The 27,838-nt window shown below is 49.8% G+C and overlaps 1 protein-coding gene across 3 annotated transcripts in view; it reads right to left on the bottom strand.

Moving 5' to 3' along the window:
* The window catches only part of DLG5 (discs large MAGUK scaffold protein 5), a 136,609-nt gene that overhangs the window by 35,468 nt on the left and 73,303 nt on the right, over nucleotides 1-27,838 (bottom strand). For all 3 annotated transcript variants that reach the window (XM_010363236.2, XM_030941011.1, XM_010363237.2), the window contains exons 6-13: nucleotides 17,975-18,234; nucleotides 16,406-16,718; nucleotides 9,968-10,152; nucleotides 8,145-8,270; nucleotides 4,996-5,128; nucleotides 4,471-4,598; nucleotides 3,630-3,805; nucleotides 3,146-3,249 (exon numbers count right to left, since the gene is read on the bottom strand). In XM_010363236.2, the coding sequence (XP_010361538.2) occupies nucleotides 3,146-3,249; nucleotides 3,630-3,805; nucleotides 4,471-4,598; nucleotides 4,996-5,128; nucleotides 8,145-8,270; nucleotides 9,968-10,152; nucleotides 16,406-16,718; nucleotides 17,975-18,234 (1,425 nt within the window). The remainder of the gene's footprint in view (nucleotides 1-3,145; nucleotides 3,250-3,629; nucleotides 3,806-4,470; nucleotides 4,599-4,995; nucleotides 5,129-8,144; nucleotides 8,271-9,967; nucleotides 10,153-16,405; nucleotides 16,719-17,974; nucleotides 18,235-27,838) is intronic.

Below are 27,838 nucleotides of genomic sequence, written 5' to 3'. Positions count from 1 at the left end.
CAGGCTGGTCTTGAACTCCTGAACTCAGGCAATCCACCCACCTCGGCCTCCCAAAGTGCTAGGATTACAGGCGTGAGCCACCATGCCTGGCCAAAGTCAAGTTTTCTTTTTAAAATATATGCAGAATGATTATCTTGAAGTAGTAAATTAATTTGTGGTTTTTTTCCTTATAACATATCCACATTTAAAACTTTTTCATAATGGCCGTATAGCTTTTATACTCTGGCTCCCCCAAAAATCTGAAAAACATTGGCAAAGATGTGAGGCAATGAGTTCCCCCACACACTGCAGGGAGGACTGAAAAAGTCATGACCTTTATGGAGCAAAGGGGGAAGATCTCACTGGATGTTAAACATTCATGCCCTCTGACCCAGCAAACCCTCACCCCAGGAATGTACCCCAGGGCACACTCCTGAGTCCCTATGAAGTGGCACGCCAGCGGCCATGCAGCACGATACAGATGTAAGTAAAGGCAGACCAGACTATCCCTTGGGAGGGACTGATCAACAGCTTAGGCTGCTGTCACTAAGGAATGACACGCAGTTACGGAAATAACCAAGGCAGATCTAAAGACGTGACTATGGGCTGGGCATGGTGGTTCACACCTGTAACCCCAGCACTTTGGGAGGCTAAGGGCAGATCATTTGAGGTCAGGAGTTCAAGACCAGCCTGGGCAACATGATGAAACCCCCATCTCTACCAAAAATACAAAAAAATTAGCAGGGCTTGGTGGCACAGGTCTGTAATCCCAGCTGCTTAGGTGGCTGAGGCAGGAGAATCACTTGGACCTGGGAGGCAGAGGTTGCAGTGAGCCAAGATCATGCCACTGCACTCCAGTCTGGGCAATAGAGTGAGACTATCTCAAACAAAAATAAAAATAAAAAGATATGAATATGGAGGGACCTCCAAGACATGCTGCTAAAATCTGGCTGGGTGTGGTGGCTCACATCTGTAATCCCAGCACTTGGAAAGGCCAAGGCAGGAGGATCACCTGAGGTCAGGAGTTCGAGACCAGCCTGGCCAACATGGCGAAACCCTGTCTTTACTAAAAATACAAAAATTAGCTGGGTGTGGTGGCATGTGCCTGTAATCCCAGTTACTCGGGAGGCTGAAGCAGGATAATCACTTGAACCTGGGAGGCGGAGGCTACAGTCAGCCAAGATCACACCATTGTACTCCAGCCTGGGCAACAGAGTGACACTCCATCTTAAAAAATAATAAAAATAATAAAAATAAAAACAAAAAGCAAGATGAGCAATTGAGTATATTATAATCCCATCCAGGTTACCCTAACCCCCCAAAAATGTGTGAGATGTACATGTTTTGAAAGTTTCTGGGACATAATATAATAAATGGTTAACAGTGATTGCCATCGGGGTGGGAAGTAGTACACAAGAGGTCTAGCCAGAGAAAGAGTTGTTGTCACTATTTGCCTTTTGTACTATTGGAATTTTGTATGTATGCCATGAAAAAGTGTATGGCATTTTCAGTTTTTATTTTTTATTTATTAGAGATAGGAGTCTTGCTCTGTCACCCAGGCTAGAGGGCAGTGGTGTGATCTCGGCTCACTGCAACCTCTGCCTCCCAGGTTCAAGTGATTCTCCTGCCTCAGCCTCCCTAGTAGCTGGGATGACAGGCACCCACCACCAAGCCCGGCTAATTTTTGTATTTTTAGTAAAGACAGGGTTTCACCATGTTGCCCAGGCTGGTCCCGAACTCCCGACCTCAGGTGATCCACCCGCCTCAGCCTCCCAAAGTGCTGGGATTACAGGAGTGAGCCACTGCGCCCTGCTGGCATTTTCAATTTTAAAAGGTTAGTTAGAAGTATTAAATTTGCATGTCCTATGACTCAGCAATCTCATTTGTAGCTCAGTCTCAGAGATACCATTAGGTGTCTCCAGAGGGTCTGTGCACACAGGTAAAGTTAAATGCAGGACTGTTTGCAATTGCAGACCCTGCAAACAACTTCTATGTCCATCAGGAGGGGGATAATTTATACTACATATAATCAAACAACAGAATACCATAAGGTGGGTAACATTAGCCAGGCTAGACTTGGAAAGATATCCAAGGTAGGATGCAAATTGCAGATCCCATTATTGTACATAAATAGCAAAACCAAACCAAGAAATCTATCTAGCTATATATAGATTTATAGGGGCACTTATGTGGGCTGGGTACTTATCTTCCAAATGGTGGCAGGGACAATCTCTAGGAGCAGGATTAAAGGGGGAAGGGACTGCCACTTTTCATTTTACATATTTTTGTATTGCTTGGCTGTTTTACAACAAATAGGACTTACTTTGATAACAAAAAATTTAAAAATAGGTTTTACATTTAGTTTTTTTTAAAAAGGGTGGTGTTTAAAAGTCACAACACAATGATGTCAATTTTTTAAACTGTCCTTGATAAACATTCATGAGAATGTTAAATGTAGAGAATTACATTTAAAATGTTAATAAAGCTAGGCGCTGTGGCCCATACCTGTAATCCCAGCACTTTGGGAAGCCAAAGCGGGCAGATCACCTGAGGTCAGAAATTCAAGACCAGCCTGGCCATCATAGTGAAACCCCATCTCTATAAAAGTACAAAAATTAGCCAGGCACGGTGGCACACGCCTGTAATCCCAGCTACTCAGGAGGCTGAGGGCAGGAGAATCACTTGAACACAAGAGTCGGAGGTTGCAGTGAGCCAGGATTGCGCCACTGCACTCCAACCTGGGCGACAGAGCAAGACTCCATATCAAAAAAAAAAAAAAGAAAAGAAAAAAAGTTAATAAAGGTTATCTACAGGTGGTACGAAAGCAAGTGGTTCTTATTTCCCTCTTAGGTCTTTGGAGGTTGCAGTGAGCTGCGACTGTATCTATCACTGCACTCCAGCCTGAGTGACAAAGAGAGATGGAGAAAGGTTATCTACACATGGTAGCAACGCAATTGATTCTTATTTCCCTCCTAGACCTTTTATTTCCTAATTTTCTACAGTAAATAGAAATATACCATCAAGAAACCTATGTTTAAATGTTCACATAGTACAATGCCCAGAACAAGGAAAATATAAAATCTTTGCTCATTACTTCTTGCTCAAACCTCCCAATGTAATCTGTCTATGCACGGCAGATGACCCTGGCTCCAGCCTTGAGACTTACCGCAACAATCCTGTCTCCCACAGCAAGGGACCCTTCTTTGGCGGCAGGGCTTCCAGGCAGCACGGCGGCAGCATACACTCCATTCTCCAGACTGATGCCGCTGTCTGCAAGCCACAGGAGGTCACTGGGTAGCCCCTGGCCTCGCTGCCCAGCCCCGGTCACCCCACCTCATCTTTGTTACCATCTTCCTACAAAAGAGGATGTCAGCAGGCTGCACCCTCTCTACCCCTGCACCCTGCCCCAGTCTCACCAATTGGGGGCTCAGTTACATCTGCCCTTACATCTGCCCGGGTAAATCAAACGCTCAGAAAGCAAGACTCAGGGCCCAGACAACCTCCTGCCAGGAAAGCACATGCGCTACATTTAAATGGCATCGGCCCCTCATCCCTGTGAATGAGGTACTCTAAGGGGCACCCCTGGCACCTGTCCACAAAAAAGGGCCCCAGCCACCTGAGGCACTCTGCCATGTCCACAGGCCTGCTACCTTTCTGTCCACTGAGGTTGATGTGCAGCGGCGTAACCACCTTCCCACCCAGGGACTTCCTCCGCCGCACGACCATGTTGATGGCCCCCTCCCCATTGAGGAGCGCCTTGATGGCCTGCTTCTTGTCCTTGTTGATGAGGTCCACATCGTTGATTCTCAGCAGCCAGTCGTTGACCCTGAGAAGGTGCACAGCCAGTTCAGCACCCACACAGGCTGTGGGACCAGCAGTTAGCCACCCACCACTACCATTCAGGGGGCTGACTGCCAAGGAGTGGGTGCCTCACATACACGTTCAGAAAATCTCCTCTTGCAGGAGTGCACATTGGTGAAATTTGCAGATGCTGAGGTTAGACAGCCTGGGTTTAAATCCTGGCCCTACCACTAACTAGTTGTATGACCCAGCCCCTCCAGGTCTCAGTGTCCTCATATGTAAAATGGGGGCAATAATCACGCCTACCTTGTAGGGTTGTAAAGACTAATCAATTAATTTCTATAAAGTATTTAAACCAGTACTCAGCAAACAGTCAGCACTGTAATAGTGTTAGCTATTTTATCATCATGACTATTTCCCTGAATGAGCATGCCATGTACGTCCTGGGCTCTCACACATACCCCCTGAGCACTTTCCCACCCAAAGGAGCAAAGACAGCACCTGGTAACTAAAGAATAATCAGATTCAGAGGCAACTGAGAAGCACTGTTTCTTTTTGGAGCAGTATCAGGCCTTGGACAGATCTCAGGCTGGGAAATGTTCACCTAAGTGCTACCTGGCTCTCTTCGGGTCCTCCGCACTGGGGAGAAGGGCCCCAACTTGCCTCCAGGTCCTGGGCCTCAACTCTTACCTTAAGCGCCCATCAGCAATGCTTCCTTTGTCCACTTTAGTGACAAATATGCCACAGTCCCCCGGGAAACAAGGCTCATTCACACCTTCTGCCATATCAAACCCCAGTGCCTTCAAGTCAATATCCTCCTGCAAAAACAGCAGCAACAGCAACGCATTTCACAAAGCAGTGACAGAAACATTTGGCTCTTAAGCCCCCAAGCTGCTCACTCCAATGTGGGGGACTGTCCCTTCACCTCATCTGATGAGACACTCCATCCCCAGGATGGAAACCTATGAGTACCTGCAACCTGCCCCTTCTGGCCACTGCAGACAGACATCCCTGTCAGCGTCCCCCCAGGACCCTGCCCTTCCCCAGCTGCAACCCAGCCTGGACAGCTGCTGGGAAAGGATGCTGTCACACTCCTGGGAGGAAAAGGAGAACCTCCAAACTTGGAGTGGTGAAACTGGGAGATACTACAAGAGGGTCACCTTCTCCTCCCTCATCCATCAGAGAAGGAGAGAAGAACCATCAGAAGCAGCTTACCGTCTCCCTCTCAAACTCTACAACTTCCGTTTCCCACTCCATGGAATCCGTGTCAATGGCCGAGTCGTGGGAGCTGTGGGCCATCAGCTGCCGGAACCGGGCCTCCTTTTCCAACTGGGATTCCATCTGTTCCCTATGAAGAGAGAGGGCCATGGTGAAAGCCCCTTGGGAGGTGAAACATCCCACCGCATAACGGCTCTGAACCTCATGAGGCAGGCAGTTCATGAGAGCTAAAATGGGCTCCTTTCCCCCTTGTTTCCCAATAACTCGGAGAGTCAGGTCAAGGCTTCTGGGGTATCTGTGAGTTTTCACAGTGGTTTTTTTAAAAAAGACAAATTCTCCCCAAATTTATCTAGAGGTTTAACACAATTAAAATCAAAATGCCAGCTGGGCACGGTGGTCCATACCTGTAATCCCAGCACTTTGGGAGGCCGAGATGGGCAGATCACCTGAAGTCAGGAGTTCGAGACCAGCCTGACTGACATGGTGAAACCTCGTCTCCACTAAAAACACAAAAGTTAGCCGGGCATGGTGGCATGTGCCTGTAATCTCAGCTACTCGGGAGGCAGGAGAATTACTTGAATCAGGGAGGTAGAGGCTGCAGGGAGTAGAGATCACACCACTGCACTCCAGCCTGGCGACAGAGTGAGACTCCATCTCAAAAAAAATAAAATTTAATTTAAAAAATAAAATCAAAATGCCAACAAGATTTTTTGTAGATACAGACGGCTATTCTAAAATGTATACAACAAGGCATCAGAATTGCTAAAACTATTTTGAAAATGACTAAGTGGGAGGAAACTCTACTCAATTTAAGATTTAGTATACAGCTACAGCAATCAAGACTGTGCTACTGTCAGCGAGACAGACACACAGGTCTGCAGAACAGAATAAGGAACCTAGGAATGCCCCAAGTTACCAAAGGTGCATACATTAACAGAGGAAGGACAGCCTCCAATTAATGATGCTGGAGTGACTACACATCCATGGCCAAAGAAATGAATCTCAACCTAAATCCCTTAACCTCGGATAAAAGTTAACACCAATATATCACAAATTGAAATGAAAACTGACAGAAGAAGCAACAGAAATACCACTTAAATAGTTATATTAGGATGAAGACGTAGTTCTTAACATTTCCTTTAATGCCATTGTTACACTTTTAAAAAATGTTCACTGATGGCCAGGCATGGTGGCTCATGCCTGTAATCCCAACACTTCAGGATGCCGAGGTGGGTGGGTCACTTGAGGCCAGGAGTTCAAGACTAGCCTGGCCAACATGGTGAAATCCCGTCTCTACTAAAAACACAGAAGTTAGGCAGGTGTGGTGACGTGCACCTGTAATCCCAGCTACTCGAGAGGCTGAGGCACAAGAATCACTTGAATCCAGGAAGCAGAGGTTGCAGTGAGCAAAGACTATACCACTGCACTCCAGCCTGGGCAACAGAGTGAAACTGCATCTTAAAAAAAAAAAAAGATAGGTTTGACTTAATCAAAATTTAAAATATTAGTTCTGAGAAAGACCCAGTAACGAGGATGTGAAAGAGAGACTCAGAAGCCTCGTTATATCCTCAGGTGACTGGCCTGTGACACCCTCCCTGAAATCTGGGTCCAGGCTGCCTTGCCAGCTCATGAAAGCTGCCCACTGGGCTCCTGACCTACTTGTGTTTCCTGCTCCAGCAGACAAGCTCCAGGGCCGCACCTCTGCCTAGGCTGTGCTCTCACCAGCCAGCTCTAGAATGCAACTCAGCCTCCAGGACAGAGCTCCAATGCCTTCCAATGCTGCCCCAACCCCTCCCTAGGCCAATGCAGCTGAGCTCAGCATTCAATGCTCACTATACCTGTCTCATCTAGAATTACCAGGGAGTACCTGAGGCTTCCCAGGCAGCAACACAGACCCCCTCACCCACATCCTGCCAGTTAGAGAACTTAGCAGACAGGAAGCACAAACGCAAACATGCTGAATGAACACACAAGCTGAATGCACAAGCTTCAGGCAACTCTGGCCCAAAAGAGAGGCAAAACATCCCATGTTCATGCCCCAGAGGTTCTCGGCTTTCCCTTCAAAGAGAACTCCCTGATTCCATCACATTGCTAGACCCAAGATGGTCCCTGTGAAGAGTCCTGCCTTGCCTCTTAACTCCTAAAATATTCCTGAGAGCACCCAAGCTCCAGAGAGTCTGGGTTTTTACAGAATAAATGGAGCTCTTTGTCTCATTAGGAGTTTTACTGAATGGAAAAGAAGAGAAGCTGTCACTCCCTTCTGAAGGGCATCGCTTGAGTGTGCAAGGTTTGCACACTTGTACTCACACATGAGCTTCTCACTGCCCCCTCACCACACTAACAGCTAGGGAAATGTCACATAATGGATGGAGAGCCACTGCTTTCAAACTAGATTTGGGTTTTAGACCATGGCCTATTGGGCTCTGCCAATTTCTATGCTTAAACCCTGATCTTTGTATTTCAATGCACTACTAAAGGCCACTGAGTGTTTAAATGACACCCTGGGAGGCTGCTGTAACCAAGGGGAAGATGTCTGACACCCCAAACAGTCTTCCAAATGGGCATCCAAATAACACAGGCAGAACAGACTGCTGGATGGGGATTGCAATTGCCTTTAAAACTCTAAATCACAATCTGTCATCATTTTACTCGTTGATGTACTTGTCTCTTTGATGGACCCCATCTTGGTCTGTGTCTCCTCCTGTGCACTGTGAGCCCATGAGGAAAGGGACTTGATATGCTTGTCAGTGCCATTTCTCCAGTGCCTCTAATGGAGGCTGGCCCATACAGAGCAGGTACTTGAAAAATCTCAGCGAGTGAGTGAGTAGGGGAATGAACGAATGGATAACACATGCATGCCTGCCCCAAATGGACTGCTTGGGAACAGGGCCCCCCCTTCCTAGTGCCTCGGCACATGGTGCCTGCACTGTGTCTAAGAATTTCTGGCCTAGGAATTTCTAATTAACCCAACATGGAGATAACATTCAAACCCATTCTACAGACTGACAGAGCAAGACAGAGTGAAGTGAAGGGACAAACAGCCAGGTCGACACAGAAGGACGAGGCCCTGGCCAATGCACTCAGCATTGCCTTGCCCGGAAGGAAGAGGGGCCCCGGGCTCCCAGATGTGAGCCCGGCCAGCCTACTTGAGCTCCTTCAGCTCGCGGCTGACATCATTCTTCTGCTTGCGGGTGTCATCCAGGCTGCGCAGGGCCTCGGCCAGCTCACTCACCGCACGGTCCCGCTCCCGCCTCAGGTTGTCACACAGTGTCCTGGTGGAAGGAACAGCAGACAAGGTCACCTGAAGGGGCACGGGGAAGGGGGCTCCCAGTCTGCAGCAGATGGCCTGGCTGCCTCACTCCAAATACCTGCCGGCACGTGCCCCATCCCCAGATGCACAGGAGTGCTTGGGAATGTGGGGGTAAGACCACCTAGGCCAGCCCCAGTGCATGACAGAGGGAACGTGAAGGACCTGTGCAGGGAAGATATACCCACCCAGTCACCCCGCAACAAGTGTCAGGTTCCCAATGCCCCGTTTCACTTTCAATGTGCCTGGGGTTAAGGACCACCCTCTGCACACACTCACTGTTCTAAGGTCAACTTGGGGGACCGGGAGTGGCTCTTCTCTATATGAAGCACCCCCACCTGCTTGGCAGGCCTGTGCTCCAGCACTACCCCATGTCTCATATCTACCCACAGGCAGAGCTTTCTAGAGCTATCCCTGTACCCTGCAACTGGGATGGGAGACCCTTCGGATAGCAGCCAGTCCTCACGTATCTCTGTCTCTCTTAGCTCTGTACAGGTGCAAAGTACAAGCTTGGCGAGACTCTACGAAAGAGGACCCTAAGGAGGTAGAGACAGATGACCTGGCTGTGGAGGGGCCTGGGCTCTGTGCAACCTCCATAAATGGATATACCCAGAGGACTGTGGTTCCTACCTCTCCACAGCCTCAAATCTCCCCGAACCTCAGTCAGAGCCTGGCTGAGGACCACCCCCTAGAGACACCCGTGGAAGGGGTCCAGGCAGAAGCAGACAGGGAGCAGCCCCTGGGCCTCCCTCCCCTTGCACTGGGCACCTAGCTGTGCTCTCCACTGGCAGGGCCTCACCACCTAGCCATCCTCATCTCCTGACCAGCCCCTAGAGACACTGGTCTCTCCCCTGACCAACCACAAAGAATCTTTTGGAAACCTCCCAAATACCAAGACATTATCTCTCCCCACCCCAAACATCATCACGACCACAGCCTCTCCTGGATCCTCCCCAGCCAGGATCAAGTCCACACTGCTTGGCTTCCCTTTCAAGGCCTCTACACCTGCCCCTGGGAATCTCGCCAGCCTGCCCTCCCCATGACTCACTCATGTCCCTGCCCTGAGCACACTCCACAGGTCCCCTCCGTCTGCAATGCCCTTCCCCCTTTTCTACCTGGAAAAACCCCACTCATGCTTCCAGTTCTAGCTCGAATGCCATGCTCTCTGGGGAGACTTCCCCACACCCCAGAGAGCCCTGCATGCCCCCCACAGCCCTGGAGCTCAGTCACGCATCTTCCTCCCTCACTGCCCTGCCCAACCAAGCCTCTCCCGAAGTCTCTTTGCTCCAGGGATCTAAGACCCTGGCACATAGTAGGCGCCTGGGGAATACTGCTGAAAGGACACATTTCGGATGTGCTCTTCTCATCAGAAGCCCTCAAATAAAAGAGGTCGGCCTCATGTCCCTTCACAGGTGTCTCATGTGGACGTAGTACATACTCAGGACATATAGGGCTGAGTGACACGGGAGGGAGAAACAATGGAAAATTCTAAAACTAAGAGGCAAGGCTGGGGCATCAACTAGGGGTGAGAAAGGAGGAGCCCAGGTCCCTCCCACCTTACCTGGACACACAGCAAACGATTCAGACCCTCCCAACAGACCCTAGCAGGTCCCCGCATCCTGGGGAGATGTGAGCCCACACCAGCTCGAAGGCACCCCGTACCGGATGCTGTCACGCTCTGCTACGATCTTGTCTCGCTCCTGGAAGGCCCAGTCCCGCCGGCACTTGGCCACATCCGCCTCCTGAAGGGCTTCCTTCAGCTCCTGGCACAGAGCCTTGCACTGCTTTCGAAGGATTTCAACCTCCTTGTTGGCTCTCCCAGCGTCCATTGTCACCGTGTCTTTGATCTGGTGGGAGTAAGGGGCAGGGAGAGGGAGAGGTTGCTGAGCCTCATGGACCAGGAGCGCCTCCCACCAGTGCAGGGGTTAAGGCTGAGGCTCTAGGGAGCTGCATGGAAGCACGGAGCCCATCGCAGCACACCCCCTCCACTCATATCCCCACTGACTACACCCCACAGCCACTGTCCTATTAACCAGCCCCCGCCCCCAGCCCCCACCGTGTCTGTGATCCTGGTTTTTATAATCTGGCAAGCTGAGTTATTTTTAAAGACAAAAATACACCGGTATTCCTGCTGGTGAAGTGCTGTGTGTCTCAGTTCGTCTAAAAAGCTGAAATCCGAAGCATTTGTATCTTGGCACATCCCTAGAGAGTTATATGCTCCACTAAAATTTCAAGTCAAACTCTTAGAAGTACTCATATGAAAAGCCCCCTCCACACCTCTATAATCCTTAGAAAACACAGGGTAATGATGGATGACAAAGTGAGTGTTTACTGCAAGAATAACTCCTCCCCTGGCTCAAAGGCTTTCCAAACACGCAAAACAGAAGCATGACAACAGAGGCAGTGATGACACTGGTGTCCCCGCCCCGAGACTCTCCACCCTCAAGTGCTAGGACACAGGAAGACACACACGCACAGGAAGAAAGCTTCCGTTCCCTCTACAGATCATTCTCCAGAGAACAGGAGATGGCAGCCTCTGCAAAAACATGTTCAGAAAGATCTCAGATATAGAAAACAAGAGAAGAGAATGAAGTTGACAAGAAAACACCTAGAGTCAGTTGATAAATCCCCCCATCTCTCAAAACAGAGGCAGAGGAGCTGAAAAACAATTTGCACAAAAAGGACCATCAAAACTCGAGGGTGCCAGTGCAGTGGCTGGCTTTGCTCAGACCTCACAGTTCCTGGGAGTCATTCAAATCATTTCAGTTTTGATTATTTTTTCAGCTTTACATGGTATGCCGTGTTTGTTTAGTTTGCTATTTTCAAAAAAAAAATCCTCCTTAAATTTTCATTTTAAAAAGAATTATTTGGGGGCAGGGTACAGTGGCTCACACCTGTAATCCCAGCACTTTGGGAGGCCAAGGCAGGCAGATCACATGAGATCAGGAGTTCGAGACCAGCCTGGCCAACATGGTGAAACCCCATTTCTACTAAAACTACAAAAATTAGCCAGACGTGGTGGCATGTGCCTGTGGTCCCAGCTCCACGGGAGACTGAGGCAGGAGAATCGCTTGAACTTGGGAGACAGAGGTTGCAGTGAGCCCAGATGGCGCCAACTCACTCCAGCCTGGACAACAGAGCGAGACTCAGTCTAAAAAAAAAAAAAAAAAAAGAAAAAAGTGTATTATTTTAGTCAAGAATTTACGATAAACAATACTTTTCAAAATTTACATTATACTCACTGTTTTACAATATATTTATGGATAGTTTTAGAGCTGACACATGTTACCACGTGGATTCCCTGAAAGGTTTCTCCATGGTGCTCTGGATGAGCATCTAGGGAGGTCCCAGGTGCAGACAGGACGAGAGGCAGCGTAGGAGGTGGGCAGCATCCCCAGCCCACAGCTCCCTTCCTTCCCCTGGGCCCCACGCCATTGCAGGTCTCCAAAATGAATTCATCCCCAAATACTGCTTCCTTATAAGGAATACAAGAAGTACTATACTTAGTTTTAGTGAAGGGGGAAGAGGGGAAAGAGGTACCTTTAAAAAAATGGTTTGGAAGCCCAGCAGACCCCAGTGACCGACTGATTCTGATCACACTGGTGAGGAACCACAGGATCTAGAGGTGACTCGCCAGGGCTCCCCCATCCTGCAGAGCTGACTCATGATCAGTACCGGCTCCTCTACCCCAGGCAGACTCGGCATCAGATGTCAGTCTGAGTCTGCTCTAAAAGCGCCACCTGCAGTCTCTTTCTTCCAGTGCTGGGTGAGCAAAGGCGTGGGAAGAGATGGGCCAGTCTTCACAAGACACTTGCCAGACCCAGGCATGAGGCTGGTGAGAAAGGCCCATGGGCTGCAACCCAGCACCAGAGAGCCAGAGCCCACTCGAGGGTTCCAGGGGAGGATAGGGCCCAAGTGTGGAGTAGTGCCCCCTGAACAGACAGCTCTCAGGTAAGGGCACCTCCCTCTGCTTCCTGGGCAGCTTCTCTTGCTACAACAGCCCTCTGCATCTAAGTTCCGGAAAGGCCAGTGCTGCCTCATCTTGTCCCCTGGCACTGTCCAGTCTGTCCACCACAGCTGAGCTCAGCTCCTCAAGCAGGATCTGTAGCTGGACATGAAACTGCATTCAGGGCAGCAGATGGCAGGAGCGTGGGGGGCTGCCCTTCTACAGACAGGGTTCGGTGAGCAGGGCCCGTCTGGGAAAGTGCGTTGGAACCTGGGAGATCTCTGCAATAGGCAGCAGTGACCTACGGCTTCCAGTGGTGCCAACCTCAACTCCCCAGGCAGTTCCTCCCTCCTCCTGGGAGCAATGAGCCTTCGCTGGACAAGGTCAACTACTGGCCTGAGGCAGGAGGTGGCCTTGGGGGAGCTCCTGAGGATATCTCCCCTCTGGGAGCTGGTAAGGAGGTGAGGGCATAGCCAACCTGTCAAAGACCCTGACAGGCCCCTGGCCTCCCAGTGCTCTTTGCCTCAGCCCACTCAGAAGAACACAGAAGGGAGAGAGGGCATGGAGAAGGAAAAGGGAAAATGGAGCAAGAGGTGCAGATAGAAGACAGGGGCATGCAAGCATGACACCAGAAACTGAAGCCCAGCCCTCGGGCTGAGCAGGATGAAGACGGCTCTGCGGTGAGGGAGCTAGACCTGCCAGAAGGCCCCCCACAGCTGACCCCTGACAGGCAGCAGCCAGTGGGGTGGCGGGGCCAATCCCCCGGGGGCCTCACTGCCCACCCCTCCTGGCCTGCTCTTGCCGGTGGAGAGTGCTCTTATTCATGAAGCCAGACCAACTTGAGAAGGAGCTCTTAGAGCTGATGGGGCAGCAGCGGGGGCTATCTCCTGCCTGCTGACTCGGAACAGGGCCTGGAAAAGATCCCTGTCTCAGCTGACAGCTGCACTTGATGCCCAGCCAATACCCCCTGTGGAGGCTGGAGGCGGGCTCCAGGCTGAAGGGCTCGCCTGAGTGCTGGGAAGGCGACGGCTGCCCCAAGGACATCAGGCCTGGTGGTCTCATTGCTGGATGCCAGCACCGCGGGGAACTCAGGTGTTCTCTGTACATCTCTGTGCTTTCTACATTTCTACAGAGTCTTCACCATTAACTTCGAAGATCTCAAAATTTGGCCAAGCGCAGTGACTCAGGCCTGTAATCCTAGCATGCTGGGAGGCCAAGGTGGGTGGATCACCTGAGGTCAGGAGTTCGAGACCAGCCTGGCCAACATGGCGAAACCCCGTCTCTACTAAAAATACAAAAATTAGCTGGGCGTACTGGCAGGTGTCTATAATCCCAGCTACTCAGGAGGCTGAGACAGGAGGATCGCTGGAACCCAGCAGGTGGAGGTTATAGTGAGTTGAGATCATGCCACTTCACTCCAGCCTGGGCAAAAGAGGGAAACTACGTCAGAAAGGGAAAGGGAAAGGGAAGGGGAAGGGGAAGGGGAAGGGGAAGGGGAAGGGAAGGAAAGGAAAGTAAAGGAAAGAAAAGAAAGGAAAGAAGAAAGACAGAGAGAAAGAAAAAGGAAAGAAGGAAAGGAGGAGGAAAGGAAAGGAAAGGAAAAGGAAAGGAAAAGGAAAGGAAAAGGAAAGGAAAAGGAAAGGAAAAGGAAAGGAAAAGGAAAGGAAAAGGAAAGGAAAGGAAAGGAAAAGGAAAGGAAAAGGAAAGGAAAAGGAAAGGAAAGGAAAGGAAGAAAGAAAAGAAAGAAAGAAAAGAAAGAAAGAAAGAAAATCTCAAAACTCCATCCGCACAGGCTCACTGTCATTCCCCAGGCATGTGTCTGACATTCTGTGACATTTCACACAGCAGTTACTGACTTGGTCATTTTCCAAGTTTCCATCTTCATCATTTTGTTTTCCTTATTTGATATTGACATTTTCCCCCAACAATTATGTGCTCAGATACCAGGATGTGAACATGAGTTCATGGTTTTTCTAGGATGATTACCAAGTTCTAATGCATTATCTTCACTTATTAAAAATGTATTCTAATAGACTTTTCAAAAATTTCATTGCAGTAAATATTCATCTTCACACTGGCTTTTGCCTCAAGGGTCAGCAGAAGTCTTGGTGGTTCCTTGTACGAAATTCCCATTACTTGGTTGGCCCATTTTTACCCAAAGGAACAGTTTAATGAGGTTCACCCTAATCCTAACAGAGTAGTAAGATTCAGATGGGCATAATAATGAATGCCCATCTCAACTCACTGTTGCTTTGTGCAGGCACGATGATGTATTTTCTATATTGAATCATTTGTTCATCACAACCACCATTCCATTGTGCAGATGAAGGAACTGAGGCTGGCTGGGTGCAGGGGCTCACGCCTGTAATCCCAGCACTTTGGGAGGCCGAGGCAGGAGGATCGCTTGAGCCCAGGAGTTTGAGACCAGCCTGGGCAACATAGTGAGACCGCATCACTACAAAAAAATTAAGAATTAGCTGGGTGTGGTGGTCCTTGCCTATAGTCCCAGCTACTTGGGGGGCTGAGGTGGGAGGATCACTTGAGCCCAAGAGGTCGAGATTACAGTGAGCTATGATTGTGCCACCGCACTCCAGCCTGGGGAACAGACAGGCTGTCTCAATAAAAAAGTAAATTAAAAATAGAAACTGAGGCCCAGAGGCCAGGCACAGTGGCTCACTGGGTGGTGAAATTACGCTTGTAATCCCAGTACTTTGGGAGGCTGAGGCGGAAGGATTGCTTGAGTCCAGGAGTTCAAGACCAGCCTGGCCAACATGGCAAAGCCACATCTCTACTAAAAATACAAAAAATTAGCCAGGCGTGGTGGCGCACGCCTGTAACCCCAGCTACTTGGGAAGCTGAGGCATGAGAATTGCTTGAACCCGGGAGGTAGAGGTTGCAGTGAGCCAAGATTGTGCCACTGCACTTCAGCTTGGGCAACAGAACAAGACTCGGTCTCATAAAAAAAAAAAGAAACTGAGGCCTAGAGAGGTTTGAGACCACATGACTGAGGAGGGCCATCTCTCAGCAAGGGGCCTGTGTCTCACGCATTCCCCACATCCCCTACCACTGCCCAGGCATGAAGAGGAGTTGTGTCAGTTGAAAGACATGCTGGTCACCCATCAGGCATCACCTGCCTCACACTTGGTATGGCAGGACTGGGTAGTAATGATCCAATGCAAACCACCCCTGCCAATCTGCCTGACCTTTAACATCTTGCTTTTTGCTTCTCATAAACCACCTTTGAAAGCTGCATTCTAACTGACCTGCACAGAAAGGCAGAAGAATAGAGGGACGTGAATATCTGAGAACTATTCTGATACAAAAAAAAATCTGCTGTGATCAAGTCTAGAAGTTCTAATCAGAGCCACACACAACACAGACTGAAGGGAATTTCCATGGGCCCATCCAGGCCCCAGCAGGGCTCAGCTAGACCTAGGGCAAGGAGCTCCGCGATGAGGAGAGGTTGACAGGTAGGAAGGAGGCAGAAAATCCACACTGGCCACCCAGGAGTTGAGCCAGGTGGCCCAATCCAATGCTATCAAACATCCCAGCCCCCCAACCCTGGAGGTGTGGCCCCCAGACAGCAAGGCTTCAGGAGAAGAACTAGTAGGCTCAGCCTACTAGCACATCTTCCCAGCAGGAGCCTGAAATACTTTTTCAAGAGCAGACTCAATCAGATGCACACTGCTGGTAGAGAAGGGCCCCTGAGGGTACTCTTCCAGATGCAAGAGGCCTATGGCTTTGGGAACTTGGCCTTGGTATCTTGCTTCATAATAAGCAAGTCCTTGAGATATCACTGACTTTCAGCATGAGACTGATCTGCAATTACGTAGCAATGGGTTTGGGTGTGAGAGGATCGGTGCGCATCATCTGACTCTTCCTGGTGTGTAAGCTCCAGGTATCCACGACTATGTCTGGGCCTCCCTCCCCACTTGTCCCCTGTAATCCAGACTAGAGCTGGGCATTGAGCATGAGCTCAGGAGTTACCTGGGTGGTGTCTGATAACCCAGCTTGCACTTAGGCCTCCTATCAGAAGCCCTTTACTCCAATGGGAAGGAGGCTTCTAACCCAGACACCATGCACTCTGCAGCCCCTCTTCCTGGGACGCTGTAGGAGAGGCTGAAAGCCAGCCGCCGGCCCACCCACCTACCTACCTGCCGCAGAGCCTCCATCTCCTCACTGGCCGCCTTCTTCTCAGATGTGCTGCTCTTGAGCTTGGACTCGGCCAGTTCCACCTCGGTCTGCAGCTTGTCCAGCTCAGAGATGACCTGGTCGCGCTCACTCATGATGAGCTTGTACTCGCTGTACACAGCATCCCGCTCCTCCCTGTATTTCTCCGACTCCTTCGCTGTCTTCACCTGCGTGGTTCTCAGCTCGGTCAGCTCTGACTGCAGCAGCTCCATCTCCCACTGCAGGTCCTTGTTCTGCGCTGTGGCCTTGTTCAGCTCATGGTGGATCGCCTCAAACCTGGGGAGAGAGGCGGCGAGACGTGGGAGGGGCGGGGGCCCTGCCCGGTCAGTGGCCGGCTGCGCTGCTGCCTCCCGCCAGCTCTGCTGTGCTGGACAGTCAAGCGTGAAGTTTCAAGTGAAGTCACTCTCTCCACCCCCAAGAGAGAAAAGGCATGGAGTACCAGTGCCCCCAGACCTGGAATTTTTCTCAGCCCTTTATAAATGCCAGGAGTTGAACTGAGGACATCATGCCCTCCGCTCCACTAGAAACAACAGCGTATCTCTCCCACAGTCAAGCCACATTAATTTTAAAAAACAATAAAAACAAAACAATGCCAGGATAACAGCATAAAGAGGCCTTAACGATCATTTAGTCAAACCGCCTCATTTCACAGATACGAACAGTACAGCCCTGTGACAAGGTCATCAAGTTCGCTCGAAGAGCACAGCTCAGTCCTTCCAGGCCGGGGGACATCTTCCACACAGGCAGCCTGCAAATCAGAGCCCATGGCTACAGACCAGCAATTCTCAGTATGGTCCATAGACGCCGGGTCTGCATGGAGCTCCATTACCCAAAAAAAAGTATATTATCTGATGATTTATGTTTGGGAAACTCTGCATCTTGGCTGCCTCTTGGAGAGTCTATCTACTGCACACCACCACACTGAAGGCTCTGAGAAGTCCTGCCGCAGAGACATCTGTCTGGGTTCAACCTGGCAATGCTCAAACCTATTTATCGCCAGAGAGCACTTTTCATGTGAAACTGATAAATGCTCCAGAGAACTGGTGATTCACAGGCACATACTCTACAAAACACTGTTTGAGGGCATATATCACATCTCTAAAGATAACAGAAGACACACGCCCCAGATAATTAACTTTCCTATTTGCTAGGTGGGTGACTGCCACAGAGGGGAGAGGCACATGGCAGGGACCAAAGAAACAGGACGCTTAGAACACACCAGTATTTATTAAGCATTGTGTAGCGCAGTTAATACAGCAGACCTGAAATTTCTACATCCTCAGAAAGGCCCGCTTGCAAGGCTAACCACTGAATGGTGTCTGTGAACCTGAAGGTAAACAGGGATGTTCAGATGGGAGGAGGGAGCCATGATTCCCAAGACAGATACGGTGTCAAAAAAAAAAAAAGTTTCCTGGTCAGAAGCATTTTTTGATTGAAAAAGCACAGTAACTCATGCTTTTCTTATCACCTGGAGGTGGCTGGGAATCTTACAAGACCCATTTGCCCCCAGCCCCCCGTGGCCCGAGCCCTACCTCCTCAGGGAGAGGGCACACTGGTGCTGTAGCTGGATGGCCGTGTCCCTCTGCTGGGTCAGCATCTCCGTCTGCTTCAGCAGCCGCTGGTTCTCCTCCCCAAGCTGCTCCAGGCGGCTCAGGTCTGCATTGTGGATGGCGACTTTCTCACTGTACCTCTTCCGCAGGGCGTCATAGTCCTTCTTGACCACCTCCAACTTGTCCATGGCCGTGTCATACAGCTTGTTGAGAATCTCAGATGACCCGTTGTGCTTCAATACCTGGAGACCAGAGAGTCCCACTTACCAAAGGTCTGGGGGAGGTGGTGGAGGAGACCTCCCACTCTCACTTTTGTCTGTCTGAGGGTGGGACTGATGACAAGGGGGGGTCACCCTAGGGCTTTTGAGAGTCTTGAGGTCCAATTCTCCAGGCCTTGCAGTCACACTGGGCTGATTCATTTAGATTCACTCAGTCACAAGTATTTACTAAGTATTGTGTAGAACAGTTAACACAGCTAACCTGAGATTTCTATATCCTTAGAAAGACCTGCTTGCAAGGTTGACCCTACTGAATGGCGTCTAGGAACCCAAACAGTAAACAGTTCTCTAGGCTGATGTAAAACTTTCTTCCAGTGATATAAGCAGCTCTGGTACTGAGCCTGTACAAACAAAGTGGCTTATGCTGAACACCTGCTTTCTTCTGGGAGTACAGAATCTGCGTACATGCTAGGCAGAGGTACCCACATGACCAGCCCCCAGTAAGACACTTGGGCACTGAGTGTCTAACAGGCCTCTGTGGAGGCCAGCACTTCTCGTGTGTTGTTGGGATTCCATTCTGGAGGAATTCAGTGCATCTGGTGAAACTCCACCAGGAGAGGACTCCTGGAAACTCGAGCCCAGTTTCCTTTGGACTTTGCCTCACGCGCCTTTCCCCTTTGCCAACTTTGCTCTGTGTATGTTTGTTGTAATAAATGTCAGCCATTGAGTATAATTACATACTGAATCTTGTGAGTCCTCCCAGAAAGTCACATAGCCCAGAATCAGGTTTTGTAAATCGGACCTAAAGACTCTCAAAAGCCCTAGGGTGACCCTCCATGGTGTGGGTGACCCTCCATGGTGTGGGTGACCCTCCATGGTGTAGGGTACCCTCGCATCCCATGCAAATACCTAATATGTCTAGCACTGTTCTAGGTGCTGGTGATGCCAGACAGGACAGAAAGAGGCTGTGACCTGTGGGCCTTTTATCCTAATTTGGAGGGTGTGGACACACAGGCCAAATAAAGTAACTTCAGAGCAAGGTAAGAACTATCAAGAAAATAAAAAATAAAACAGTATAATGGGCTGGAGAGAGCCATCTGAGTAGCAGAGCGGAGGACTGTGAGGGAGGCTAAGGCTGAAGAGGCTTCTTGAAGAAGGTGACTTCAGAATTCCGAGGCAAATGAAGAAGAGCACACCGGGCAGAGGGGAGGGCAGGGGCAAAGGCCCAGAGGCAGGGCCTGCAGGCGTGTTCCAGAGATAAAGAGAGGGGAGGGGCAGGGCGGAGTAGCAAGAGCCCAGTGCACAGCAGCAGGTGGATTCAAAGGGGACCTGGAGAAATGGGCATGGGCATGGGGGTGGCCATGGCTGCAGGGCTCACAGTGAAGACGGTCTCCTGAGTGAGACAGGAAGCTGTGGAGGGTTTTAAGCTAGACAGCATTCTACTCTGAATGACAGGCACTAAAGTTCATTTGCGGTGCTGTTATAGAGAAAAAAACAAACCAAGAAGATGAGTTAAGAGGTTGCCAGGGGGCTGCTGGCTTCGGCTAAGCACCTCATGGGATCTGAGCCCTGGGGTGACTCACTCCACCTCTCTGGGTTTCAGCTTCCGGATTCCTCAAATGCCAAGGCTAGACCAGGTAAGTTTGTCTGGCCCTTCCAGCTCCAACAGCCGAGGAATTCCCTGGTTCATTCAGTGGGGGCCTGGGTTATCAAGTGTTTGCAGCCTAGAGAACCAGAACCTGGGACGATGGAATATTCCCTTTGGAGTTAGGGTCAGCCCTCAAAAAACATGAAAAACACAAAAAGCAAAAGAGGGCTTAATTTATAAGTCAGAACCATAGCAACAAGAAAGTAAGCTCCTTCCTCTAAGGCCTAAGCATTAGATCCTAGGACTGTTGACTCTTAAAGAGGAAATCAAGGAAGAGGGAGAAATGGAGGGATGGAGGGAGGGATGGAGGGAGGGATGGAGGGAGGGAGGGAGGGAGGGAGGGAAGAGGGGAAGGAAGGAAGGGGAGGAGAAAGAGAGAAACAGAGGGAAGGAAAGAAGGAAGGGAGGAAGGGAGGAAGGGAGGAAGGAAGGGAGGAAGGGAGGGAGGGAAGGAGGGAGGGAGGGAAGGAGGAAGGGAGGGAGGGAGGGAGGATTGGTTCGTTTCAGGTTCATTCTTTTTCCTTTATTTATTTTTAAAGCGGAGCATTTTCTTTCAAGGTAAATCTCACTAGGACACCAAAATATAGAATTTATTTTAAAAAGCAGTACACAGGTGTTTCAGGTGGTCAAAATCTTCACTGCTTTGTAAAATGGCATCACTGTTGCAAAACAGGAATGCACACTGAGAACCAGAACCTCACTGACAGTGCCCGCTCTACATCTAAAATCTTTAAAAAAAAAAAAAAAAAAAAAAAAGCCGGGCCAGGCACAGTGGCTCATGCCTATAATCCCAGAACTTTGAGAGGCCGAGGTGGGCGGATCACCTGAGATCAGGAGGTTCAGACCAGCCCGACCAACGTGGTGAAACCTTGTCTCTACTAAACATACAAAAATTAGCTGGATGTGGTGGCAGGCACCTGCAATCCTAGCTACTCGGGAGGCTGAGGCAGGAGAATCACTTGAACCCAGGAGGCGGGGATTGCAGTGAGTCGAGATCGCACCACTGCACTCCAGCCTGGGTGACGAGCGCGAGACTTCATCTCAAAAAAAAAAAAAAAAGGAATGGGCTCAACCCATGACCATAATCCGGTCAATAAACTCCTGAAATCTGGTCAACCAACGCCTTCCACCCACGTCTGGAAAGGTCCAGCATTTAAACTGGATTGCCCTGATTGGTGAGCAATACCTCAAAAATGCCAATTAAAAATTACTTCAGGCCGGGCGCAGTGGCTCACGCCTGTAATCCTAGCACTTTGGGAGGCCAAGGTGGGCAGATCACAAGGTTGGGAGTTCGAGACCAGCCTGGCTAACATGGTGAAACCCTCTCTACGAAAAATACAAAAATTAGCTAGGCGTGGTGGTGGGCACCTGGAATCCCTGCTACTCAGGAGGCTGAGGCAGGAAAATTGCTTGAACCCAGGAGGCGTAGGTTGCACTGAGCCAAGATTGTGCCACTGTACCCCAGCCTGGGTGACAGAGCAATACTGTCTCAAAAAAAAAAAAAAAAAAATTACCTCAAATGTTTTACTCTCTAAATATCCCCTAAGCCAAGTGAGAACCCCATTGGCTCCAAATGAGTCTGGTTTGCTGGGGAACAAAGGTGGCTGCCATTGCCTGAGTCCCCCCACAAGGTGGCAGCCGCGCGGAGACGAGCCAATGCTCTCCTGCAGCGGCTTTCCGCCTTCCCAGCTCAGAAACAAACTCGTTCCAAAGGCAGCCTTGAAATGATACAAAGCCGGGTTCTGGGCAGTAGCCCAGCAGAGCCCACCTCCACCAGTGCATGGCAGAATCAGGAGTCTATACCATGGTTCGCCCTCTTTGCAGTCCCCTGAACGGCTATCCTCGAGGGGCCTGGATCCAGGCCTGTGTGACAATCCAAGGACGATTCGGGACCGTGGGAATCAGGCTGCCAGAAAGGGCCATGAGAGTGGGCCACGAATTCCCAGTGCGACAGGGTGGGTCAGGGAAATCCCAGCGCAGACCTCGAGGTCCTTTCTGCTGCTCCCCCCAGCCTTCATAACATGATAGGATAATCGGGTCAGAAGACCGAGAAAGAGCGCGATCAGGCCCCATACTGCTTCCACCACGATAACCGCCACCCTTGGCCTGTTCCACAGGTGAAAGCTCCTTGGGAAAGGGTCGTGCTCACCACCAGCTACTCCGCCTCCCTGCAACTCCTAACCTCCGGTTCTCACTCTAGCCTTGGAGTCAAACAGAATAACCTGTTCCCACAGGGCAGCAACCAGATACTCAAAGAGGCTCTCAGGCCTCCAAACACTTCTCACCCTTTCTCTACAAGCAGGACTCAGTGCCAGGCCTGTGCTACGTAACCAACAGGCTCTGAACAAAGCTGAGGAACCAGGTCACGGTTAACTCAGGAGAATCCGAAAAACTAAATCTATTGGTCTAGAATATTTCCCTCTCAACATTAGAGGATTATGTGCTTGGCAGGTATTTCCACATGTACGTGCACACACACGCGCGTGCGCGCACACACACACACACCTCGAACTACAGTCAAATGTTTAGCTTCCCAGCAAAGGCTAATGAAAGAGAAAACATTTAAATTTGGCCCAGAATTCTAAAATTAAAGTGATCACAGTTCACTGCAACCTCAACCTCCCAGGCTCAAGTGAGCCTCCTGCCTCAGCCTCCCAAGTAGCTGGGATCACAGGCACGCCCCACCACACCTGGCTAATTTTTTATTTTTTGTAGAGATGGAGGTGGGGGGTCTCACCATGTTGCCCAGGCTGGTCTTGAGCTCCTAGACTCAAGTGATGCACCGGCTTCGGCCTCCCAAAGTGCTAAGATTACAGGTGTGAGCCCCTGAGCCTGGCCTGAGAGTCAACTTCTCCCCTCAGGCAGGCAGCAGTCTTTAGAGATGATGCCCCACGGGCCTGAGCACAGGATAGTTGGCCTGTGAGTTTAAGGAGAAGGGGGTGGAAGTTACACTGGGGAGGCACAAAGACAGCCATAGTCTGGGCTGCTCCCTGCAGGGAGGCCAGGAAGAGACCAACCCTCCTACCTGTACCCCACACTGGTCAGAACACTCCTCTGCGGGCTTCTCTGTAAGGGATGCCCTTCAGCAACCAGGAAACCCCTCTCCTCCCTTCTTTCAGGCCCATCAAAGGGCATTCATTCAGGATACCTGGGACAAGAAAATCGACTTTCATGAATTACAAGAGAAAGTATATTTTAAAGACAGGGGAAAGGGCAAGGAGGAGGAGACAGAAGACTCTTGGGGCCTGAGAGGTTTCCCAAATAGATTGGCAGGACCTAGGAGAACATGTGCACTGCCCTGGTCTCAGGAATTCTACCTGTAAGGCTCAAACTTCACAACGTGTGTCCACTGAAACACGGTTTGTAACATGGGAAGATGCTGACCACCAAGACGCTCCACACAGAATGTGATTAACACCTGACAGACAACAAAACAAGCAAGGACCTTTTTGGATGTGCAAATTCACAGAAAATGTAAGGAAATCCATGATATATTGTAGGATATTTGTTTTGAAAGCAGGTTTCAGGGAACAAAAAACAAAACTATATGAGTATTAAATGTGACATTAAAAAAAAAAATCTACAAGGATCCACATCCATCCCAATGGTTTACACAGAGGATGGTCATTTCCACAAAGCTAGGCTGGGTCTGAGGAGGTGGGTGGCTGACTTCCACATTGGTTGAAGACTCTTTTCTATTTTAACCAAAGAATATGCACTATTTTAGTAAAGAAAAAAGATGCAAAAACACCCTCTACTTAGATTCCCCAACCAAGCCTTGTCAGGGTCTCCTGGGCATTCTTGACACAGCCTAGAAGAATGCCCAAACCCAGAGATGGGGATGCCAGGCAGAGGCCCTCCCCAGCAAAACACACATACGGACAAAACACCTGTCTGCTGCTCTCAACCACGGCACCCCCTCCCCCAGGGCTGCCTCATTTCCTCTGAGATAAATCATGCAGAGGGCTGGGAAGCCCCACAAATCCCTCAAGCAAACACGCAAGTCAAACAGCACCATTTACCCTGCAAGGGCCTCTTCAAGTTTACAAGGCGTGGGAGGAACCCAGCAACAAAACTGCCCTTGTCCAGCGAGGTTGACCTTTGCCCTCGGGCCCAGCAGGGAGCAAGCCTGTGGCCATCCCCGTGTCCTCGCTTCCTCTGCTGCTGGCCTACTGCCACCTGGGCATCCACCCCGCGCCTGACAAAGGCAAGAGGGCCCGGGATGCCGGGATAGGGGGCTGGCCGCCCAGCAGCTCTCAGATGCTCCCAGCCCTGCTCCCTGTGGCAGCCAGGCCTCTTCTCCTGGTGGGGTCTGGAGGTGGTGTTTGCTGAGAGGCACTGGTCCAGCTGAACTGACCTGCGGGACCCCAATGACCAGGATGCATCCCCACCCCCACCCCTACTGCCAAGGACCACAGCGGTAGGAAAAGGAGAGCAGGGAATGGGCTGCGGGGTTGGGAAGGAAGACCCTCCCCTGTTAGGCAGATAGGAAAGGGAGAGGGGGATGGGGGTGGGAGGGATGTCTCAGTCTGAATGTCTGTAAAGCTGAGCAGGTGCTCAAGAAAGTCAGAGAACAGGAGACAAGTAAACTTTACGGTTCTTGAGGGCAGAGTGCTCTTTCTAAAAAATAATTTTTTTAATTAAACAATGTTTTGTACAGATAGAGTCTCTCTATGTTGCCCAGGCTGATCTCGGACTCCTCGACCCAAGGGATCCTCCTGCTCCTTCCAAAGTGCTGGGATTACAGGCGTGAGCCACTGTAGCCAGCCTGGATTTCTCTACTTACGACAAGGTGAAATTCTGAGTCTTTTTTTTTCCTCTCTGAGTTATAATTTACATACCACACAAAGTGTGCAATTCAGTGTTTAATATATTCACGAGGTTATGAATCCACAAAGTTGTGAAGCCACTACCACTATCTAATTCCAGAACATTTTTATCACCCCCAAAATAAACCAGTAGCCATCAGCAGTCACTTCCCAAACCCCAAGCCCAAGACAACCACAAATCTGCTTTGTGTCCACAGATTTCCCTGTTGTGGACATTTCATGTACGTGGAATCATAGTTTGTGGTCTTTTGTGGCTGGTTTCTTTCATTGGCTGTCATGTTTTTAAAGTTCATCCATATTATAGCATGGATCAGTACTGCATTCCTTGTTATGCTGAATAATATTCCATTGTACGGATAGATCACATTTTATTTATCTATTCATCAGTCAGTGGACCTTTGGGTTGTTACCAGTTTTGGGCTGCTATGAATATTCACACCTCAAGTTTCTGTGCGGACATATATTTTCAGTTCTCCTGGGTGCACACCTAGGCGTGTCACTGGGAGGTCACCTGTTAGCTCTGTTTAGTTTTTCGAGGAATCACTAGGCTGCCTTTCACAGTGGCTGTATCATTTCTTCCCACCCACAATGTATGCAGGTTCCAATTTCTACACATCCTGGATGAGGCAGATTTAAACCCAGACTTGACAGGATTAGAATAATATCATTAATGACCACAACACTGACTGAGCACCTCATACACATGGGCACACGGCGCCAGTGCCTTTCACGCAGTGTCTTCGTGACAGCCATATAAGACAATTCTGCTACACTGAGATGCTCCAACCTCACACTTTCTAGCAAGGCTGTGGGGCTTCCCGTGGACCGACGTGGAGTCACATACACTTCTGAAATGATGACTCTCTCAAGGAAGAACAGAATCCAAACTAAACCCCAAGGCAAAAGGTTACCTTAGCCAAGTGTAGACCAAGAAGAACAAACTGCTGGCAAAAGAGCAAGAAAACAAAGCACACAGCAGGGTGCAGGTGAAGGCTGGGAGGGGCCGCCTGCCCTCAGGTGGGGGAAGTTACCACACACCCCAGGGCAGAGAAGGGGCTCAAACCCTTAGAGGGCCATCCCCTCAGGCAGCTTCCATCCCCTCGGGCAGCTTCCCGGGAGCTTTGTTTCGACACAGCACCGCCATCCTTACCTGCTTCGCACGCAAGTTTTCTCCAAAGGATTTCTTTTGAGGTTAAAAATACTTTTGCCTTTTTAGAAACTGAAAACCGGGAGGGGGGAGGAGGGAGGGATTGCATTGGGGAGTTATACATGATATAAATGATGAATTGATGGGTGCTGACGAGTTGATGGGTGCAGCACACCAACATGGCATAAGTTTACATATGTAACAAACCTGCACGTTATGCACATGTACCCTAGAACTTAAAGTATAATAAAAAAAAAAAAAAAAAAAAAAAAAAGAAACTGAAAACCTACAGTCTTTAAATCTGTTTGCTCTAGGAAGCTCCACTGACATGCACAAGGAAGGGTCCCTGCAGGGGGAATGGGTTGTGGGCAGTACTAACCAGAGCTAGCAAGGCACCTTCTACTCTCATTTCATCCTCAGAGAAATGCTCCAAGAGCACCACCCCCAACTCCTGAACCTACAAAGGGTGGAAAGGGTGTTGTCGCAGCTTCTCTGAGCCATGCAGCAGGTGCGAGAAGGACAATCTTCCTGTTGCCGGCTTTCCATTACCAAGGCTCAGTCAAGACCTATGGGCTAAACACCAACCTCTGCCCCAGCCACTGGGCCTGACCTCACACAACCAATTCCCCTAATCAGAGGGTACACAAAAAATACTCTAATAGCTCCAAGTATATCCATCTTAGGGTCCCTTGCTGAGCCTGCCCTGGTTACTCCACATAAAACCTCAATCAATACCGGAGAAAGGAAAATAAACAGCAAGTTTTTCAATGGAATACAGTCTCATTGGAATATGGAATATTCCTTTTTTCTAAACAATTAAACCTTAAAGCCATTAGGCAAAGTAGAGCAAGACAGGGACCTACCCTGGGGCAGGTCGCCCCAGAGGGGATATCACAGCTGGCACGGAATGAGGAGGGGGTCCTGGCATCGCATGAGGAGACCAGGCCTAGCAGAGAGAAGGCATGGGGTGGGAGAGCCCACAAAGGGTCAGGAGGGGATGGGAACGGGATGGGGGACTGCAGAGGGCATGGGAGGCAGCTACACATGGGGGATTGACCAAGTAAACAAATTAAGAATAACAGGAATCGGCAGGGCGTGGTGGCTCACGCCTGCAATCCCAGCACTTTGGGAGGCCAAGGTGGGTGGATCATGAGGTCAGGAGATCAAGACCATCCTGGCCAACATGGTGAACCCCGTCTCTACTAAAAACACAAAAATTAGCCAGGTGTGGTGGCAGGCGCCTGTAGTCCCAGCTACTCAGGAGATTGAGGCAGAATAATTGCTTGAACCCAGGAGGCAGAGGTTGCAGTGAGCCAAAATCATACCACTGCACTCCAGCCTGGGCGACAGAGCAAGACTTCGTCTCAAAAACAAAAAAACAAAAACAAAAACACAGGAATTACGTTTGTCACTGTTTGTTTTTTGTTTGATTTTTTTTTTTTTGAGGTGGAGTCTCGCTCTGTCACCCAGACTGGAATGCAGTGGTGCAATCTTGGCTCACTGCACGCTCTGCCTCCCAGGTTCACACCATTCTCCTGCCTCAGCCTCCCGAGTAGCTGGGACTACAGGCGCCCGCCACCACGCCCGGCTAATTTTTTGTATTTTTACTAGAGAAGGGGTTTCACCGTGTTAGTCAGGATGGTCTCGATCTCCTGACCTCATGATCTGCCCACCTCGGCCTCCCAAAGTGCTGGGATTACAGGTGTGAGCCACTGCACCCAGCCTTGTCACTGATGTTTTTAAAGGAAGTTACACAAACAAAAAAGGTAGAAACCACAATGAACCTGTGGTCTTGGATTAGAATTGAAAGTGTCAATGTGAACTCATAGCTTTCAATCTACATGTCTGATACAGAAATACAGATATACATATGTGTATGTATGTATGTGTATGGCCTTTGTGTATGTGTACACTTAGCTACTTCCTACTTCTTTCCACTGAGAGGGCTGGGAAACAGTGCTAACCCAAGCTACAAGCACATCCAGCACTTGGTTGGCTATGTTT

The sequence above is a fragment of the Rhinopithecus roxellana genome, chromosome 11, assembly GCF_007565055.1.
Source record: "Rhinopithecus roxellana isolate Shanxi Qingling chromosome 11, ASM756505v1, whole genome shotgun sequence".
NCBI classification, from domain to species: Eukaryota; Metazoa; Chordata; class Mammalia; order Primates; family Cercopithecidae; genus Rhinopithecus; species Rhinopithecus roxellana.
This window is presented reverse-complemented; position numbering and strand designations above follow the sequence as displayed.